Below are 20,457 nucleotides of genomic sequence, written 5' to 3'. Positions count from 1 at the left end.
CGAATATTCAGTAAAATTTTTCCAATTGTGTTCAATTTTTCCCTGCAATTGTCGACCAGTAAATTCTTTGGAACATTCTTAGAGCATGTAATCTTATTTTGATTGGATTTACTCGGTTTTGACCCCATCACAAAATAGCAGACTCTTGGGAGCGAAGCACCTAAAATATTAAAAAAAAAACATTAAGTTGAGTTTGCTATGAAGCTGGTAGCCTCCAGTTAAATCAGAGTAAAAGATTCTTGGGTGATCAAGGATGATTTATTTCTAAGTCGTCCTTTCTTAACGTGCTAGTGACTTAAATAGGTTAATTAACCGTACAGATTTTAAAAATTTAGTCGTTCTATGTTAAGCCACGAGCTGGAACTCTCGTATATAATTTTTTGACTTTTTAGGCGGTTTCCGAGAGCCATGTCTTAGCGACCGTAAGAATATGAAAAAAAATTATATGGAAAATCGACTTATTTTGAAGTTTCCTACATGCGCTTGTTCCGCGTCCACTACGTAGTGAATCACCCTGTATAAGCAAATGTGCTACGTTACAAAATGACAATAAAGGGACTATACGTATCAACTTCGTGAATGCTGCATAAGTTAATTGTTCGTGGTAAAGAGGTTTTGAGCTGTTTCGTTAAATTTTAAGTACCTTTTTGAGTATCATTTGACTACCTTGTCTAATTCGGGCGGAAAAATCACACATAACCAGGCATTTTTCGGCCCTTTATGTTACTTCCGACTTATTTGCATTGCATGGGAATTTTGCAAAATCTCCAAAAGGAATTAAAAAGATAAATGTTGACGGTTGGTCGGACATTAAAGGTTCATGAAATTGAGCTTACGTTGCGTTAGAAATAGAGACGAAAGGGAACATATTGAGAAACGCTGAACACCGAGGGGTTGTCGTCGCACGCAATGCTTAAAACGGAAACAATTAAATCAACAATGGTCGGTTTAGCCACGCCATTCGGACCAAATCTTGTAGAAAATGCCGTTTTGTTCGTATTATTTTATTGCAACCAAATCATTTAATATCTAATAGGAAACACGCCTTCGTGAACACGATAGAGACGATTCATGTCATGACTACTAATCTCTCCTGGGAATCCTTTTATGGATTACTCCGCTCTTAATTAGCTGTACGCCGTTCCAAGCTTTTATACTGAGCCATTAGTAATTCGCATATCAGAAGGCATGAGAGATAAACACAATGAACGGGTCTTGAAACGTGATTGCTACATTTTTCAGACAGATGATTGCAAATCTCAAACAAAAAAATAATAAAGTGATCAGATCGGAAAGCTGCAGAAAATCGTGGTGCGGTTTTTCCAAGGGTTTTTCCTTTCAAGTTGCCATGGCATAGCCGATAGCTGAGCTCCTCCGGATCCCAATTATTAATTTGTAGCGGTAAGCGGATTTTGGTGAAAAGTCATCAGAGGAAACCCAAACCACCCTTCTCGGTCGGCGCAAACGAAATTCGAGCTTAGACTATATTTTTTAATCACGAGCAAATTTGACGATTCCATCGTCGACGAGCGATGTGGAATGATCATGGCGATGAAATTGCCATTGCAACAACGACATTTGGAATTTCCATGAAAATGACGACAACTAGAAACTGCATACGGCCACGCTTCCGGTGGCCTCTTGGAGGATGAACTCGTTGAGCAGGGGGTACGTGAAGCTCTAAAATATTACCTACAGCATGTTTATTCTGTTACTTTGTGTATTATGAACGGATTCAGATTCTTTATCCAGTAAGCATCAAAAAGCCCTCTGATTAGATTTCGATTTTAATGCGCAAAGAATAGACGCCGAAAATGATATTTTCCTCGTAGCAGTAGGGAAACCCATTTCGCACGGGAACATCCCTACTAAAATTGATATTAATTGATTCGTCATTTTTGCAACTCGCAAATGATCATTAAATTCCACGGTGACGCAAACGAGAATAATTTCTCTCCGAGAATAATAAACAAAAATACGAACCTATTATGTCGAAGATCGAAAGGTGATGAATACGTTTAAATGGGGTGCCTAACAGCGGCGACAATGAGGCATTTAGGGCATAAAGCGTTGGCAATTGGATAAACTCAAGTTGCGGTTGCAGACGAGCACCATTTGGCTATTTGAAAACTGACACTTCTTTCTTTCCACGGGGGAATTCAACACTATGCCATAAAGCGTTAAACACATTTTTTCATTATGAAGTAGGTATATATCGTTTCCAAGGTATAGATATCCAAGCAAAAAGGGAAAAATAGTGCCCTCGCAGAGGTACTTCTGAGGGCTAATCTATTTAAAAGACCTTATTCCCGAAGAAATCACATGCAACTGGAGGTATTTCCGATAATAATGTCTTTTAGATAGGGGAGCAATGTGCATGCCGCATTACATATCGCACGAAATTGATAATATCAAGCAGTGGATGACTAACGATGGTCGCCCAAGATAAGTTTGACGCTCCAACGAACTTAGTTAAATAAATAAATAAATCCAAACAAAACGGAAAAACAATCCTCACAATCTAGCACTACTGACCCCACCGTGCCTAACGAGACAAAATGGACAATCACGCTTCCATTTTCCCACAAACACCCTCTTAGAACACCTCCAAACATAAACCCTATCCTAACATCTTATTCCCTTACCCCCTGCATTAGTCCCTCTTACACAACACCTAGTTTGAGAAAAATTGCAAATAGTGAGACTCTAAAATGAAATGTATACACTCAAGGGCAGAAAGACCAAAAGGTCCATAGCCTATTTCTGAAGAAATAAAAATTTTGTTTATACAGGGTGTTTCCTAACTACGTGTAAAAAATTTAAAGGCGTAACCCTCGACTGATTTTGAGTCAAAAATGTCTAATAAACATACGTCCGCGATATGCCTTGTTTCCAAGATACAGGGTGTTGAAATGTGACAAGAAAAAGAGATTTTATTTCCAAAATGACTCAATTTGGGTGTTTGAATTTTAGAAAAGACGATTTTTTGGGGGAATGCTTTAATGATTAATCATAAGAATTGCTGAAAATGACCATCATATCTGCTAACTCGAGCAATTTTAACCGACGGTCTTCCAGTATAATTTTGTGGATTTTTGCAATATCTGAAGGGGTCAAATCTGGAGTGTCGCTGGGTCGACCTCTGTGGAGTTCATCTTCGCAGCTGGTAGCACCGAGTTGGTACTCTGTCGCCCAAAATTTTACAGTTGCTAACGAAGAACGAAATTCCCATACAATAGGAGCTGACTCCGCTGTGATGTCGCATGATCTAAGAACTTTCCAATAAAAGCATTGAATCAAGTATCGATGAGCAGTTTTCTCTGTCTTCACAAAATCTCTAAAAACGGTTCCGAAACAAATACAAATAAACCAAGTACCACTAAACTTTAACTATTTAAGGTTATGTCGTTGTAATATAGGCAAACTTTTAATTAAAAAAATCGCCATCTTTATGTAAAGTCCGGTACTTCTGGGAGTATCCTCGTAGATTTACACACTATTCTCAGTTAAAACTAACCATAATAACATTTATCTGTTACTGACGACTGAGATAAAGATACTTGTTAACGTCTCGGTCACGTAAGATGGACAATACTTTTTTTTGCCTAGGGAGTAAAAATTCTACTATTATGTATTCACGATGCGTAGAGAGGGCGTAGGAAGCAAAAATATTTTCCTCCGTAGGGAGTCAGTCTTGTTTTCTTCCCTCAAATGAAGAGGGCAAGTACTCTTTTCTATAAAAATCAAAGAAAAATAACTATGTCCATTGGTCTGTGTCTATTTGCCTTCCTATGCAAACGCATTTAAGACTGAGTAACGCCACACGTCTAAAATATGTTGAGGATGGCGATACTTCCAGTCATACTCTAAATAGATATCAACCTGCTTATTTAAACAGAACATCCAAAACTGCTAACGAAAAAAGTTAACGCGACATCATTTTTTGACATTTTGAAGGCATTATATCTCAGAAACCGCTAGATACACAATCTAAAAATGATCCGAATGACAATTTTCGCTCTTCCAGTGTTAAAAATATAAAATTTTAGGCCATTACCTTTGATTTAGTGTGTATACGATAAATCATGAATTATCGTTGTAATGCCATTTAATAGCCTCGATCAATAACTCGGTATATCGGATATGGGACGAGGTTTATTTTGCCTTTTCGCCCTAAAAAAAGTTACAAAGGATTTTCAAAAAAAAGATAAACTGACTATGAAAGCCCATTGAATTCAAAATCAGAGGCGTGGAGCCAGAATAGTTCATAAAGCTCTGCTTCAGAATGTTTTAGCAGGGCGAAAAACAATTTAATAGTGTTTGGTCGAACGTTAACCGGTTCGAAGTCAGAGCCGCCGAAAATGCAAAAATGGTCAAATTTCAAATGTCATTATTTCGAAAACAGTTGAAAATCGAAATAGAGCAAACATTTTGGAAATATGACGTTTCATTTAATATGAGAGAGTCGAAAACCGTTTCCGGTAAAACAGGAAATACCGCCATATTGAACATATTTTACTCGTTCTGTGCCAAATTTTCAAAATTTTCGTATTTAATTGTTTCATAATGCAACTCCCGAACGAGCGCACTGTATAAATTGAATTTAAGTTAGTTCATTATCAACACTATGACGCAACTGACATTGTTTTTTTTCCGTACTGTCCGCATCCTTTCCTATGTACTTTAAGTGGGACAATTCAAACCAAGATGGCTCCGGTCACCTGATGCTCGTTACGGATAGTAACGTATTGGGTTGTTCGATAATTAATGTCGTATTTTTTATGTTTTTTCAAAGTGAATATACTTATATTAACAATAAACATGTATCGATGATGTAGTGGCCATCTTGGTGGACGACCTTTTGCCATCTTTCGGCAAGTCGGAAAACTCCGCGTTCGAAAATGCCTCGATTTTTAGAAGTAAAAAATTGATTTAACTCATTTTCAACGGCTTGATCAGAATCGAAATTTTTACCATTCCAAATGATTTTGAAGAGAACGAAACAAATGATAATCTGATGGCGCCAAGTCAGGGCAATATGGTGGATGAGGCATCAGTTCCCAATTTAGTTCCAATAATTTTTGGCGCGTTATTAAAGACGTATGGGGTCTAGCGTCATCATGATGGATCAGTGCCCCTTTGCCATTGGCGAGTTCAGGAAGTTTTCTTTTAATTTCTTCGTTCAATTTCTATAGCTGACGACAGTCAACATTCGAATCAATAGTTCGGTTTCTCGGAAGCAGTTCAAAATAAAGAATACCCTTGTAGTCCCACCACACAGATAGCAAAATCTTCTTTTGATGAATGTCGGCTTTGGACGTCGATTGCGCAGGTTTATCTTGTTTGGTCCATGATCGTTTTCGGACTACGTTATCGTCGACAATTCATTTTTCATCACCCGTTATGACTCTTTTTAGAAGTGGGTCGTTTTGGTTACGATTCAGCAAAGAATCGCATATGTTTATGCGTTGGGTGAGGTGAATTTCCTTCAATTCGTGAGGAACCCAAATGTCCAATTTGCTAACGCACCCAAGCTTTTTTAAATGCAGAGAAACGGTTGAATTCGGTATGTTCAAGTTTTCTGCTATCTCTCGAGTTGTCATGCGCCGATTAGCTTCGATTAAGGCCTTTATTTTATCGTTATCGATGGCGATTGGACGTCCAGTGTGTGTGGCGCATCGTGGACATTAAAATTCCCGGAACGAAAGCGTGAGAACCAACGCTGGCACTGGCGTTCAGTAAGGCAGATCTCACCATGAACTTCAACGCAATTTCTTCTGAGCTTGTACTGCATTTTTGCCCTTTCGAAAGTGAAATAATCAAATGTGTCGATAATGCTCGCTTCGATTGTCCAACTTCAACTTGAATTTTAAACAACTTCTCGTTTACTAATCACGTTCGATTTTCGATCGAAAAAGGTCGAAAACATAACCTTGAAAATGGCATATAATAATATAAGCGACGAGACCACTGTTACTCGATATGTATAAATTACGCCATCTATGAGAATAAAACGGCATTAATTGTCGAACAACCCGATATAACCGGTGATGGAATGAATGGAATGATTTTATAATCGATTTCACGTCGGGGCAATCATTTCTGACGTAGTCTTAGAGAAATGGTATGACATATTCATTTACCTGACACAATCTCGGAAATACACTCCACTACGTGAAATGTGATATTTTAGAGCCCGACGAAGCTACGGTAATATTATAGCTATGAGAGACCCTTCCTAACTTGTATAAATATGTGCCCTATTTTATTGCCTAGTTCATGTTTTGACAATGTTCAAAATTGGTCCTTAGATTCTTTTGTGCGTTCCAAAGGTTACCCACAAAGCTTTTAAGTGTGAAAAGCAATTCAGGTATAGGTACTTATATGCGTTTAAATGCATTTTTGCCAAATAATAATAACTCGAGCATTATTCGAGCGCAATTTCATTCGAAGTACGTTCTCGAATTTCACGAGAAGAATGTTTCAGTAAGAAGTTAAACAAGCACGATAATATAGGCGAAGAGAAGAGAAAACGTTCAGCTGAATATTTCGCAACAACTGACCCGAGAAAACCTCTAAGTAAATAACGGATCCGAGGGACGTTTTAAATCATAAAAGGATACTGATAAGCATGTGTTCAAGGCTATCGAGTTACTAGAATATGGTATGTAAATATGACTGTTCTTGGTGGTAAGACTCTAAGTCCCTCCCAGAGGGATTTTCGGCGCGTCCAAAGGGAGAACGCTTCCCTCTTCTTAACTAATAGCGGTAAATACCAGTGATGAATATAATCATAAGCTAATTTGGCAGCTCGCCCTCGCTCCAGTTGTAATAAAACAATCAACATATGTAATAGCGACTCTCCCCATTCGCCCTATTTAGATGTTTAAAATTATCCCTTCGAAACTCTAGTTTGGATTATCGAATTAGGGGTAGAACGGACGGTTCCCGAATTTATGCAAAACGTTTATATTTTGCATAAATATTATAGCCAGCCAACAACAAACATGTTTTTGAGGGGTTGATGACGTTAAGGCGAATTTGCGCCTTTTTAAATACTAAACTGCAGTTGCAAGTACGACTGCTGCCCTGCGGGACAGCCCCGAAGGGACTGTACAACGTTTTGCCGGTATGGAGCGCCAAATTTCTCAAATTAATTTGATTTTTTTTTTCGAAATGTCAGATGTATAAATTAATTCATTTAACAATTTAGATTTTTATTTATAAAAAAAAATACAATTTAATCATCACAGTAATTGCCCTCACTTCCAACGCATTTCTGCCATTTATCAGGTAATTTTCGAATCCCATCTCGGAAGGAAGATGGTGATTTTGATTGGATAAAATCTCCCATTGTTCGGCGGACTTCTTCGAGACATTGAAAGTGTGCATCAACCAGGTGATGTTGTAATGCTCGAAAAAGGTAATAATCAGAAGGTGCAAGATCTGGTGAATGCGCCGCATGAGGGAGAACTTCCCAGCCCAACGCGGAGGTAATGTCAATGGTGTCTTTTGCCGTATGTGGTCGTGCAACAAAACGACTTGCCTTCTTCCACTACCATTAATATATTATTATTACCATTAATTTTTTATTCATTTGCAAGTATTTACTCAAAAATGAAAAACGCTTGCGTTAAACTCCTCCTACAAACCGCTAGCATTGCACTTCTATCGGAAAAATTCTCGCAACATATTAATTTTGAAAAGATGTGGCATCAGTGCTGATATAACGCCGATGACGTGAATGCGAACTTAAGTAATTTATTTTATACATACATATTTGTATATGCGATTCACAATTATTTTTGAGCAGGTGTTGCACACAAGCATCGCATACGTACGTGCATCCTTTAAGATACTTCAGAACTTACCGCTGTAACTTTTACTTATGCTCACTCACAGTTTTCATGTTAAATTCGTGAGTTGCTGTTTGATTACACGGCGTACGGCTGCGCAATGGCTTCAAAGTCAAAAACAAGTAAGTAATGAGGTTTTCATTGCGGTTCTGCGTCAAAAAATATCGAATTAACATCGAATAGCGCACAGCACATTCTGGTTTCGTCGTAGAGAATAAAATTTTATTCGTAACAGGTTACGTTAGATACGTTAAATCTTTTTCGATTTAAAATTTTCTGAGAAAAAAAAACCCTTAATTTTGCCACCTTCAACAACGAAGTAATTGCGAGATATCGTTGAACGTTGACAATTCTGATATTGATCAACTTTCTGAAGTTAATAACGCGCATGATGGTCTTTTTCGAATCGAAGGTTGAAGCTTGCGATGGGAGTAACGATTACTCAGCACATAATGAGTCATTAGCGTATTAACTACTAAATAATTAATCGAAGAGACACACATGCACAGCGATGAAATGCGATTTCACTCCCGAGGAATGTACAGGTTGTCCGGAAATTGCGTCGAAATATTTGGAGAGGTGATTCTAGAAATTCAATTAATAAGAAAGTTCTTATAAACACGCCTTAAAAATTGTTTCTTAACGAGGCTAGAACGCCTTAAGGGGGGAATTCTGAACATGTTTTTTCGCAATATTTTCGAATATCTATCTGAAGCTAAGTGAGTTGTAGGCTTACCAGGCAATTAATAGACTCTTTACACTGCCGTTTTATTCCCAGTAAAACTATCACGCTGTAAAATTCGTTTTTGACCGTCAAAGTAAAATTTTTTTTTTGCGTTTTCCTCCGAGCTTCCACCCTTTTTGAGATATTTAACTCAAATTTAGATTGGGGGTGACCTTTGACGTTCCATATATTTTGGTATGTTAAAACGATTTAAAAATCTACTACTAGGTGATCGTCTGGTGCACGGAGAAGAGAAGAACACCCTTTTGCCATCCAGTTTTTTGTTATGGTGCGCCATTGAACGGTTACTTATAAATACTCTGATCTCTTCTAGTGCATAAGGGTGCATTGCAAAGAGTTGGGCGCGTCCCTGTAAGGTGTCCGAACTTAATGGTCCACCAATCTTATGACGTTTTCTGTGACTCTCATGTTTTACTAAAAATCAGGTTTTTGTTTCGAATACCATCAAAATGCTACCTTTGAAAAGTGACTACCGAACAAATGTCTCTCATATGTGCATCGAAATGCCGGAGGCATGTCTTAAATAAGTTCATCTATTATCTACGGTAAATATCGAATGGCTCGATCAATGCTCCACGTTTACAGTTAACGGTTTTAATGATCACCCGCTACATGTATTTACCTATAGGAGTAAGAAGGTACCATACCTTCCTACATCCCCTATTCCCTAACCGGTATTCGCTTTTCACGCTAATAAAAGGTGAAAAAGTGTTTAACATTAATCCTATTAGGATGAAGGTAACACACGAAGGAGCTATGGACACCTTTTAATTGTGTCTAAACGACCCCACGCTGACCATAAGCCACTACATATTTTGTAAACACTTCCTTAACGGCATTCAAGTCATTTTCGACACTTCTTTGTGCATGAAAAGTACTAAATAGATTTAGATCTCTTCTAAAAGACCCACTTAAAAGAGGGCTGTCCAATAGTGAAATCGCTGTATTGTTCAGAAGTTGGGTTGCTTCCCATCATTAGTTTCCTCTCACCTATTGCCTTAGAGACACTTGAAGAAATAAACTGACGGCTTTGTGGTTTCAGCTTTAGCATATAAAAACACGGAATACCTTTCTATTTCATGAACTAAGTTCATTCTACGAGAACGTGGTCTATTAAATCACCAAAGACACTGAAGAAGTCGAGTAAATTTACGGGACACTTTTTGACGTATTTCTTGCAGTGTTTGTTCTTCCTGCCGTATTCTTCAGCATTCAAATATTTCGAGGATAAATTGGTATTCGTGGAGGAGCTCGGACTAAAATTAAATAATAACTTATGAAGGACACACTTATCAATCATCAATAATAGTTGTTACCTGTTTGCTAAGAGCAGGATTGGCCCGTATATTTAGACGGTGCCTACTAAATTTATTATAAATGCAGAAAAACTTACAAAATTACTTAAATTACTTAAACTTAAAATACAAAAATCGCAGAGTTTACCCGAAATCGTTAAAAAATGTTAAGTGACGCAACAGACGAGTATTGCCAAATTAAAAAAGGACAAACAGATAGTAAATTTATAACGAAACACGCCCTATATGCGGGGTGTAACTTAGTGACGTCATTAATTTTAAGGGGTGATTCCCCGTCATATTTCATGAAAAAATGTTCTTGTAAACATGTGTCTTAACTCGCATCACTTTCGAGATACAGGGTGACAAAGTTTTATTAATAAAAACTCGTTTTTTTTTTAATAAAACTTTGACGCCAAGTCCAAAATGAGTGTCCGATTTTGTTTTTTTTAATGGATTACGAAAATAATGAAATCGCATATGCCAACAGTTATTTACTTAATTCGAGCATCAATCCAGCAAGATGGCGCCAGACCGCATTACAAAGTCGATGATGAGGAAGCTGTCCGCGGCGGTACTGGAAATGGGTGGAACGTAAGAACGGTTTGTCGACCACCAAACAGCTCCGATTTTAATGTTCTCGATTTGGGCGTTTTATCGCCATTTTATCGTTGCGACACAAAGAGTCCCTATCCAGTATTGATGAACTCATTGCGGCCGTGTGTAAAGCATCGGACGAAATGATCACGGTAAAACTTGACGATGTTTTCGTTGCATCGCAAAAGTGCACGAAATTGACAATAAGTGTAATTTTCAAAAGATTTCTAATTCGTGTTTTATTTTAATTGTGAAAATACACGTTGCACAATCCTTTGCACATTTTTTTAAATGAAATTGGCCGCTTACTTTGGAACGGAGGTAGTAATTGCTAACGAATTTCGGCCAGTTTGTCCGTTCACCGCACCTGCTATGTGAAAAGACAATATAGTCCCGATTTTTGAGATGCAAATATCGCGAAAACTAAATATCAACTTGTTATATATTTTTAAAATCAGAAAATAAAGGAGTATTAAATTTTTATAAAACATCCAGGGTGCTCCATTATAAATTTACCGGCTTTGTGTCCTTTTTTAAGTTTGCAATATTCATCTGTTGTGTTATGTAACATTTTTTGGCGATTTAGGATAAACCGTACAATTTTTGTATTAAATTTATATATATATATATATACAGTCACTCAAAAAAGTATCCGTACAGCCGAAAAAAAATTCTGTAAACCGTAACTTTTGACTGATTTTGTTCAAATTTTGTATAATGAAAATTCAAACCGAAACTCAATTTGCGTAATTGAGCAACTTTTGAAAATGTAACTTTTAGAGTGCTTTCTAGCATTAAAAAAAAAATCCGTTTTGAAAACTTCTTGTGCGATGGAAATTTTTCAATGTGGTTTTAACATTCTTGTAGAGGGAATTTTTCTTCATATATCCCGAAAATTTGATCAAAATCGAACAACAAATAAGAGAGTTGCAGCCTTTCAAAAACGCCAAAAAGTGACGATTTTCGCGCAAAATGACGAAACTTTGACATTTTTGACAACTTTAAAAAGCTGCAACTCCCTATTTGTTGTTCGATTTTGATCAAATTTTCAGGATATATGAAAAAAAATCCCCTCTACGAGAATATTAAAACCACATTGAAAAATTTCCATCGCACAAGAAGTTTTCAAACCGGATTTTTTTTTAAACGCTGGAAAGCACTATAAAAGTTACATTTTCAAAAGTTGCTCAATTACGCAAATTGAGTTTCGGTTTGAATTTTCATTATACAAAATTTGAACAAAATCAGTCAAAAGTTACGGTGTGCAGAATTTTTTTTCGGCTGTACGGATATTTTTTTGAGTGACTGTATATATATAATAAATATAAACGACACTGCCTAAATATACGGACCAATTCTGTTCACATACTAACCGTAAAAGTACATCAACTAAGTCGCCCAACACGTCAGTTCCCTCAGTAGTGTGAAGAGCCATTTCGCATATGACCCTCAAGAGGCAATTTCTTCCTTCAAACATTTGGCTGAATTTTTTAAAATAAAACGAATGATTGATTGCTAGATTATTTGGAAGACAGAGCAGGTACTTATATAATTGTTGTTATGTACTTACGACTCTAATTTAAATTCTATTATTTTATACAGATCAGCTCTAGCAAAAAGTCTTCTCTCGTCATGTCCACCTGAAGGTATAATAGGAGGAAAAGTGTATTCACTTTCGTTTTGGGGCAGCAAGTAATTAGCTTCAATGTTCCAAGAGAAATCCGCATCTATATTTGATGGTACCAGTTTTAGATCAAAGGCCACAAGAATCTGTAATTTCATAAGAAAATGAGAATATTAGTGGTTATTACTTGCACAAAAAGTATATACAAGGTGTCCCAAGAATATAACATGTGTCGCCATCTCTTTTGACGTGAGCAAACATTTTAATACTTACAGAATTTGTAGAAACAAGTCTTACGTGTATTCTTAAACTGTAGGAAATATACAAGGTGTCTCAAAAAAATGTAGTATTTTTAAAAGAGAATATTATTTTATTATTATGTTCTATGTGTGATTCTGATCTACTCGTTTTTACTCGTTTTTGAAATAACGAATTTTAAGATTTCTTCACGCTTTTGGGGGCTAAAATTTGCACGGCATTTGACATGAGCAAGCGAGATTTGCATAAAATCTATTTCATCGGTATCATTTTACAACTTTTGACAAAATATATCTGGTTTTAATTCTTCTTCTAATAAATTTGTTTTTCTTTTTTTTATGCTTTATTTATGTTTTTTCTATCTACTTCGTATACAGGGAAACTCAAAAAAAAAAGATCAATCATGCAGCGACAGATTCTTTGAGCACAGAAAAATTCAAGTGACACATTCCATTTCTACTTCTGAAAGCTTTAAGGTATAGAGTGTTCACTTTGAATTTTCTTCCTCGTACCTCCCACAATTTTTAGGATTACAGTTGAAATTTGAAAACTACATAACTCGTTGGAATCTACTCAGTGAGGCTTCCCTATTAGCATAAATCTGTAGAGTGACTTTTTTGGGGGTTAGACCCAAACCAAATATTTTTCATTGTATGCCACTGATCATTTAACGATACACAGGGTGCTCCTTAGTATCGCGCTAATATTTCAGGGTGCGATTCCCCATGCCATTTTATGACGAAAAATTCCTATGAACATATGCCCGCAACGGCCCAAATTTTTAGTTGGCGGGTGTTGAATCTTTTCTCTTCAAATCTGTAATGTTAGTGCGTGGTAACAGGACATAAGATCCCGTATTTTAGGAAAAAAAAATATATATATTGCTCTTTCAGTGCGTCCCTGTATATATGTCTTCTAATATTATTTGCAGAAAAAGTGAGTTGTTTTACGCGGAAAAATATTTTTTTATTAGTCTGGTTAATTTTATATAAAAAAAGTCTGTTACGCTTTTCTCGTTAAACGAGCCATTTTTGATTAAAACAATAAAAATCGTCTTCATTAATTTGTTAATTTTAACAATTTATATTATTTCTGTATATTAAATATAATATACTATATAGTTTATTATAAGAGACCTTTTTCATGGAGAATCGACCAGCCCAATCAAGGAGAAATATTCATTCGAAACAATATCAGTGGCGTACCACTTTTTCCATAAATAATATCAGAAGATATGTATACAAGGTTTTATGTCATATTTACTATATACAAAAATTTTAAGCAATATTCAAAGTACTTTTTGAGAAATTCAAAAATAACGATTTGAATTGAACAATTTCAACTTCCTGTGGCTGAAATTTCGGACTGTTACGGACATTTGTTCACATGAATTTTTCTTCTTAAAATGACCTGAAGAATCACACCCTGAAATATTAACACGGTGCTAAAGAACACTCTATATAACTTCTCTGTTCGATTGACGAAAGTTTTTTTATCTTGCGGCTTTTCCGTAGGTGACCTTTTTTCATTCCCTCGCAAAAGCATCTAGGCACGCAGCTGATCATCCTCGAAAAAGTACACATGGTGTTTCGATATAAATTATCAGTTGCATAGTAAATAATGGTAAAAATCGGGTGGTTTCTCTAATTGCATTAGATTGTTGACTCTGCGTTTACTATAATTGATTATGTACATATGTACATAGAAATGTGGGTGGAAGCATTTGTAGCATATGCACTTCTTACGGTAAAGTCACGTGCACACCTCAATGCTTTCACAATTAAATATATAAAAACCGGTGTGGAAAAGAAGAGAATAAAGTTCCTAAACCGAACCGGAGGTTCAAATCACTTCAGCTTGCTACCCTTAGCTTGTAATGAAGCCATCCGTGATTAGCAGATTGGCCTCTTTTTGGGCAAATTTTTTTGCCAGCATCAACTATCAGTATTTTGGTCAGTATCAATGACACTATACATAGAGGGTGTTATTGAACAAGTGTTCGAATTTCACAGGGTGATTTTTCATGTAGTTCAAAGATCAAAGACTCCTTATGGACGTGCGGCCTACCTCGTTCAGTTCTCGAGATACTGGGAATCATAATTGAAGAAATAAGTCGCATATTCTCTGTGATCTACCGATCTCTTCCAGCTGAGTTTACAAAATTCGTATCCGGGGGTTTTTTTGGGATGAGAAATTCGAATTTATTAACGATTTAGTTTTATCTTCTAGAGGACGCCACCATCAGCCGTTAGGACATTTTTAAACACCTGCAACTTTTCCGTGCCACTGTACGTAATTTTCACGTAGAGGCATTTTTTCTCTGTCTCGTCTGTTTGAAAAAAGTACACTTTATTGCCGTTGCTAGATGCAACGGTTAACGAGAAAAACGCATCTAAAGCTGATTATCCAAAAGTGCCATTTTAACGTAACTTGCCACCTCACTCTTTATCCACAGGAAACAACAAACAATTATGATGATTTTCTTCAAACTCACAGGTTGAATTTGTAAGTGTCGGTTTACTTCAACTTTTCTTTCTTCCACTCCTTACCTTTTTTTAATTTATTTCCTTTCGGACGCGCATCGGACAAAAATTGAAGGTGTCCTAATGGTCGCTCGTGGCGTCCTCTAGAAGATGCAACTAGATCGTCGATAAATTTCATTTCCTCATTACCAAAGAACTCCCGCATACGAAACTTCGTAAAATCATCCGGAAAAGATGGAAAGGTATTACAGAATATGTGATTTTTTTCGTCAACTTTGATGCTCCGTGGCTTGAAAATTAAACGAGCCAGGACACGCGTTTGTAAGAACTGTCCGTTTTAAAACTACCTGGAAAAACACCCTGTGAAATATCAGATACTTATTTAACAACACCCTGTATCATATCAACGGACTGCACCTACCTATTGTTAACTTACCCCCATATATGGACCATAATATTTAGAAAATGGAAATTTGATTTTATTTACGATCGAATGGTCCCCATGCTGACACTCGAAGAGTTGCTGCTGTTGAAGAAATAGAATACACCAAGCGATTTTCGAGTACATTTTCATTACATGTTTAGTTACGTAAGGAGTAGATACGTTAACGCTCTGGTGTCATGCGTCAACACTATTACAGGTTCAATGTTTAGAGATATCATTAGTTGACTCGAAGAATTTTGTCTTCAGGATTCTAATAATTGATGACGTGTTAACTTTATGACTTTATAAGAAAATGTACTAATTTTTTGTCACTTAGTAAGTGAAAAGACGATTCCACGCGACAGTGGAATATGAATGAATTATCTTCGCCTATTTACGAGGATGCTCCTAGAAGTACCCAACCTGACATGGGGAAAGTTTTATTTCCAAACTTGAAAAATGGCTCGGTGGAAAGAGATTTATCAATGGTGAAGAGGTGGAGTCCGAGGTTGATGCCCATTTTGAATGCTTTTTGCTATAAACAGAGTATAGAAGTCATAAAACATCGCGGAAAAGGTGTGCCTATCTGATAAGAAACCATGTCGAGAAATAAAGTAATATTTTTTAATTTTTTTTTCTTTAAGCGTTGGGTCCGATACTTTTAGGATTATCCTCGTATTGATGTTACCGTGAGTTTTCGATATAGAGGATTGGTCCGGAATAAAATTCATATCTTTTCAACGAGCGACTTTAAAAAAACGCTAAATATCTAAATTGATTTTGAATCGTACCTATTTTTGGCAAAAAAAACGAAATATTTTCCTTCAACCCCTTAATGGTAATATTACCCCACTTTTTTAAATGGAAACGCATCACGCTGTTCCGCGTAAGCCGCCGAACATGGATGGAACGTGTTAAACTTACAACACTGCGTCATAGAAAAGAGAACACCCCGTAAAAATAGTGTCATTTAAATCATTTCCGGTAGGCATGTTTTTTGCGCTAAGACGAATACTCCATTGAAAAATTCGACAAATTTAATTGTTAAAAGCCAAAAAAAAATTGTCAATCCTCCGCGGTATCTCATACGTTCCTGTACACATCTGCGCATGAATCTAATGAGGTGATTGATGTTCTCTTGGGGGATTTCATTCCAGGTTAAGTGGACATCACGACATAGCGCCGCTAGGGTTTGTAGGTGATGGAGTAAATTATGCAACTTTCTACCTACAATATCACACACATGTTCAATCAGTGAGAGGTCTGGAGCGCAAGGCGGCCAAGGTAGCAAATTGACAGTTTTTTGTTGATAGAAGTTCACAGTCACTCTAGCCACGTGCGGCCGTGCATTGTTTCTATGGAAAACTGGTTTAACAAGAGTTTTCATATAAGGCAACGAGATGAGGTTCCAGGACTTCTTGGATGTACATTTGGGCTGTCATGCTGCTTCTAATGAAAAGTAAAGGCTGCCATGTCCCATGGCACCCAAACCATTACCTCAACAATCTGACGGACATGTCTGTATTGTAAACTGAGGATCCCGTCTTCTTCTTACGTCTGCCCGACCATGATGCATACCCAAACAGAAACTGGATACGTCACCCAACATGGCATTATCCCATTCCAGATTCCAATGAATGCATGCTCTGTCCCACTGTAGTCAATTTTGACAATGATTTGAGGTGAGGGTTAACACAAGATGGGGACGGTGAGAAATCAGTCCAAAACTTCTTATGTGGCGATAAATGTTTCGAGTCCCGATGGGCCCTCCATACTCAGCAAACCACTGATCCGCCAGCGTCCTCGACGAGAGGAACCTATCTCTTGGGACCATCATTTAAAGACGGCTAACTTGGCGTTCAGTAGTTCTTCAGGATCGTGCAGTAGCTCTCCTTCTGCCTGGTAGCTCTTCTTGGAACCACGCCTGACAATATCTCACTATAGTGTTTACAGTACGGTTCGATCTAGAGGCGATTTCCCTAAATGGCCGATGAGCCTCTCGTAGACTCGCTATTCTACCTCTCTTAAACTCGCTCAATTGATGAAAGTTTCGTTGCGTTCTGCGCCTACGCATATTTCCTTTACAAAAAAGTTAGTAAGGGTTGAAGCTAAGGGATTAAAGGAAAATATTTCAATTTATTTCCAGAAAAAATACATAAACTCAAGATCAATTCCGGTGTTTAAGCGCCAAGCGTCCCATTTTTCAAGTTATTCGTTGAAAATATACATAATTTTATTCCGGACTTTCACCCGGTCCCATATGTATAGAGATTCAGCGTGTTTGTGTCTGTTTCACGTAGTCCTACTTTTGTGGCATTTTGTTTTGTAAATGGTGGATTAATCCGAATGCTGTTTTTTAAAATCCACACGTTTATAATGATGTAAATTCTTCTAAATATCTCCAGGATTATTTATGGTATTCCAAGGGCAGGAATATTTTCTGAAATTTGAATTCTATGCCGAAATTAGTAATGTTTTTATATCTGGCTCCGTTTGTGATTAGATATACATATACTGAGATTTGTTGTAGTTTTATAAGGTACGATTATGAGGTACATTCGATATCTTCGCTCCCACATAGCCAAAGCAATGGTAGTGAATAGTAACATAGAAGTGAAGAGAGAAATTCAAAATATAGTATATATTCACTTGTTGTTAATATTGCTAAAACGTATATATCATAAAATTTCCTTTGTCAACTTCTTTCATAAAACTTTCATAAAAATTTTACATGAAATGCAGATCATGGAGTTATCGCTCACTCCTGCGCATTCACCATAGTGTTGTCAATTGTATAGGCTACAAAGGACGAGTATAAAGAAACCGTAATCTACTTGAAAATTAGATTGAATAAAATTGATCATTTTTAAGAATTATATGAGAGAAATTGAGAAAAACAACATGGTTTTGATACTGAATACATTAAGTGGTCGTGTTATAGCTTCGTAGTCGAAATGCAACTGCGTCTCGTGAAAATAAAAGAAATATTCACATTTAGCTATATCGAGAATAGAAATATGTATTTCATAGGTAAAAAATAAAGTCTTGTTCAGTTCAATTTACATATTGTCGGATATAATTATAGCAAATTGTAATACCTTAATTACTCACATTATTAATACACATATTAATAGTCACCATCTTCTCAAGATTTTATCCGTGATCGATATTAAAAATATTATTTTATCAAATTTTAATATACCTACACCTAATCGTCGAATATAAGAGCATTTTTACAAAGGATTGATTATTAGGTACTTAGAAAATCCTTTTTAGGAATTTTAGATATTAGGTGTTCTTATATTACTGTATGTCGTCTTGAGTCAGTGTAATTGAAGACCTTCGATGTAAAAAAATAATGAGTCACTTTTTTTAATTGTTCAGGAGAATCGAAAAACAACCAAAAAAAATTTATATATGTTTTTCTTTGTTTTTCGTGTAAAGTACATCTTTTTTTGCATAGAAATGAAAGTGCGATTAATTTGTCTTTAAAAATATGCAACAATAAAAAAAATGTTATTGGTGCAAGAACGGAATAAGTCAGTTTAAAACTTTCACAACAACTCAAATTTTAAACTTTTAAAGGAAGAATATCATGATACAAAAAAAAACATAATACAGTATGACATAATCAATCCAAGCAGTTTCTTCTTTACCCTTGCTTGAAACGCCTGAAGTTTGCAAAACAGAATTACTATGACCTTAAGTGTCGTAAAATGACATATCAGCTTTTGGTATATACTGTGTAGTCAGTTGCATGACGTATTAAAATTTTGCTTCCTTAAAGAGACAACGGAACATTATAATACTTATCGTTTTTTAGTGTTTCTTTTTATTTTGTTTTTACCAATTAAGGAAAAAATGATTACTAAATAAAATAAAATAATAAAGAGATATAATAACTTCAATTAGTGCAAGTAGTAATAGTTCAAATTTGGAGATACCAAATTTGTGAATGGGACGAATCAATTGTGCTTATGATGTCGAGTATTCGTCTTGTTTTTCCATCAAAAGATAGCTTACACTTGGTAGCAGACGCTGGAACTCATATCTCACTTTTTGCAAAATAGTGGCTCATCCCATTTTTTGCACTAAGGTTCTCAATTACGGACACCTCATGTTGAAATCTTGTTGGAATCTCTCTATTTGTGCGAATCTCATACTTATAGATCTGCGCAAAAAAAATAGCATTATCGACTGTAGTATGTGTTGAAATATTATGTAATTTCCTTTTATGGCTAATTAAATGTTTTAGAGCTTTCATTTAAGATAAATATAACTTAAATAGTAAAGTTAAACTGTACGTTACGTTTTTAGTCGATATAGTATCGATTGAAAGCTCATTGTATGACAAAAATGCGAGATGCGGTTTTAGCACTTAGAAATGAAGGAAAATGTTATAATTTTGTTCAAAATGTATTAAATTGTTTCGGCAAAATGATCAGCGAAAATTTCCAAAAAAACTGAAAAAGGGAATACCACGTGAATGGATGATACACGAACACAGAGGGTCGCGGAAATGTCTCCTTTCTTGACGTTTAAACAAATAAAAACACAAATTGGAGTTAAGTTGCGCACTTCTATAGTAGAAAGGCGATGTACCGAAGGAAATTTATGTGGTAGAAGCCCAAAGAAAGCTCCTAAACTAACAGTCAGACCTCTAACCGTCTAAAATTTGCAAAAGAGCATATCCCTAAGCTCTCGTCTAGATAGAGCAATATTGTTTAATCAGACGAATAAAAAATTGTTCTTTTTAGTTCTTCTGGATAAAGATAATATATTAGAAGATCATCACCATCCGTGTCCAACCCAAAGTATACCCAGAAATCTATAAAACATTGTACGTTCGCCATATGGTACGAGGTTCTTTTTCGTATTGCGGTATAAGTGCTGTGCATCGCATTTAGGGGATCATGGGAAAAATTTCTTAAGTCGACATAATGAAAAACGTAATGTTTTCTTATGCCGATAACAATATGCCCATCAGATGGACCTTCACGCCGAATAATGATCCCAAATACACGAACAGAAATTCAAGGACATAGGTTGTCTAGAGTAGGGGTGAGATTTCAAAGTTGTCCACTCAATCTCCGGACTTGAACCCTATTGAGCATTTAAGGACAAATGTTAAAAAAGGAGGTCGTGCAGTAAAACCAACCAGTAATGAAGGTCCGT

General features: G+C 36.2%; 1 protein-coding gene across 1 annotated transcript; it reads right to left on the bottom strand.

Annotated features, from left to right (window-relative positions):
• Positions 1 to 9,633: 9,633 nt before the first annotated feature.
• Positions 9,634 to 15,474, bottom strand: LOC136347112 (uncharacterized). The gene is made up of 4 exons (XM_066296808.1): positions 15,295 to 15,474; positions 12,064 to 12,263; positions 11,867 to 11,974; positions 9,634 to 9,857 (listed from the first exon to the last, which is right to left on the bottom strand). The coding sequence occupies exons 1-4, from the start codon at positions 15,430 to 15,432 to the stop codon at positions 9,692 to 9,694; spliced, it is 612 nt and encodes a 203-aa protein (XP_066152905.1). The 5' UTR covers positions 15,433 to 15,474; the 3' UTR covers positions 9,634 to 9,691.
• Positions 15,475 to 20,457: the final 4,983 nt, after the last annotated feature.

Source organism: Euwallacea fornicatus, chromosome 26 (genome assembly GCF_040115645.1).
Source record: "Euwallacea fornicatus isolate EFF26 chromosome 26, ASM4011564v1, whole genome shotgun sequence".
Classification (NCBI taxonomy): Eukaryota; Metazoa; Arthropoda; class Insecta; order Coleoptera; family Curculionidae; genus Euwallacea; species Euwallacea fornicatus.
The sequence above is the reverse complement of the archived record's forward strand: the minus strand, read 5'-3'. Positions and strand labels throughout refer to the sequence as shown.

Excerpts from the sequence above, each read along its gene's own strand:
- LOC136347112 (XM_066296808.1), bottom strand. The coding sequence starts at position 15,432 with ATGAAAATGTACTCGAAAATCGCTTGGTGTATTCTATTTCTTCAACAG. Across the intron at positions 12,264-15,294 it reads ATTATGGTCCATATATGGGG|ATTCTTGTGGCCTTTGATCT; the intron begins GTAAGTTAACAA and ends ATGAAATTACAG. Across the intron at positions 11,975-12,063 it reads ATAGAATTTAAATTAGAGTC|CCAAATGTTTGAAGGAAGAA; the intron begins GTAAGTACATAA and ends TAAAAAATTCAG.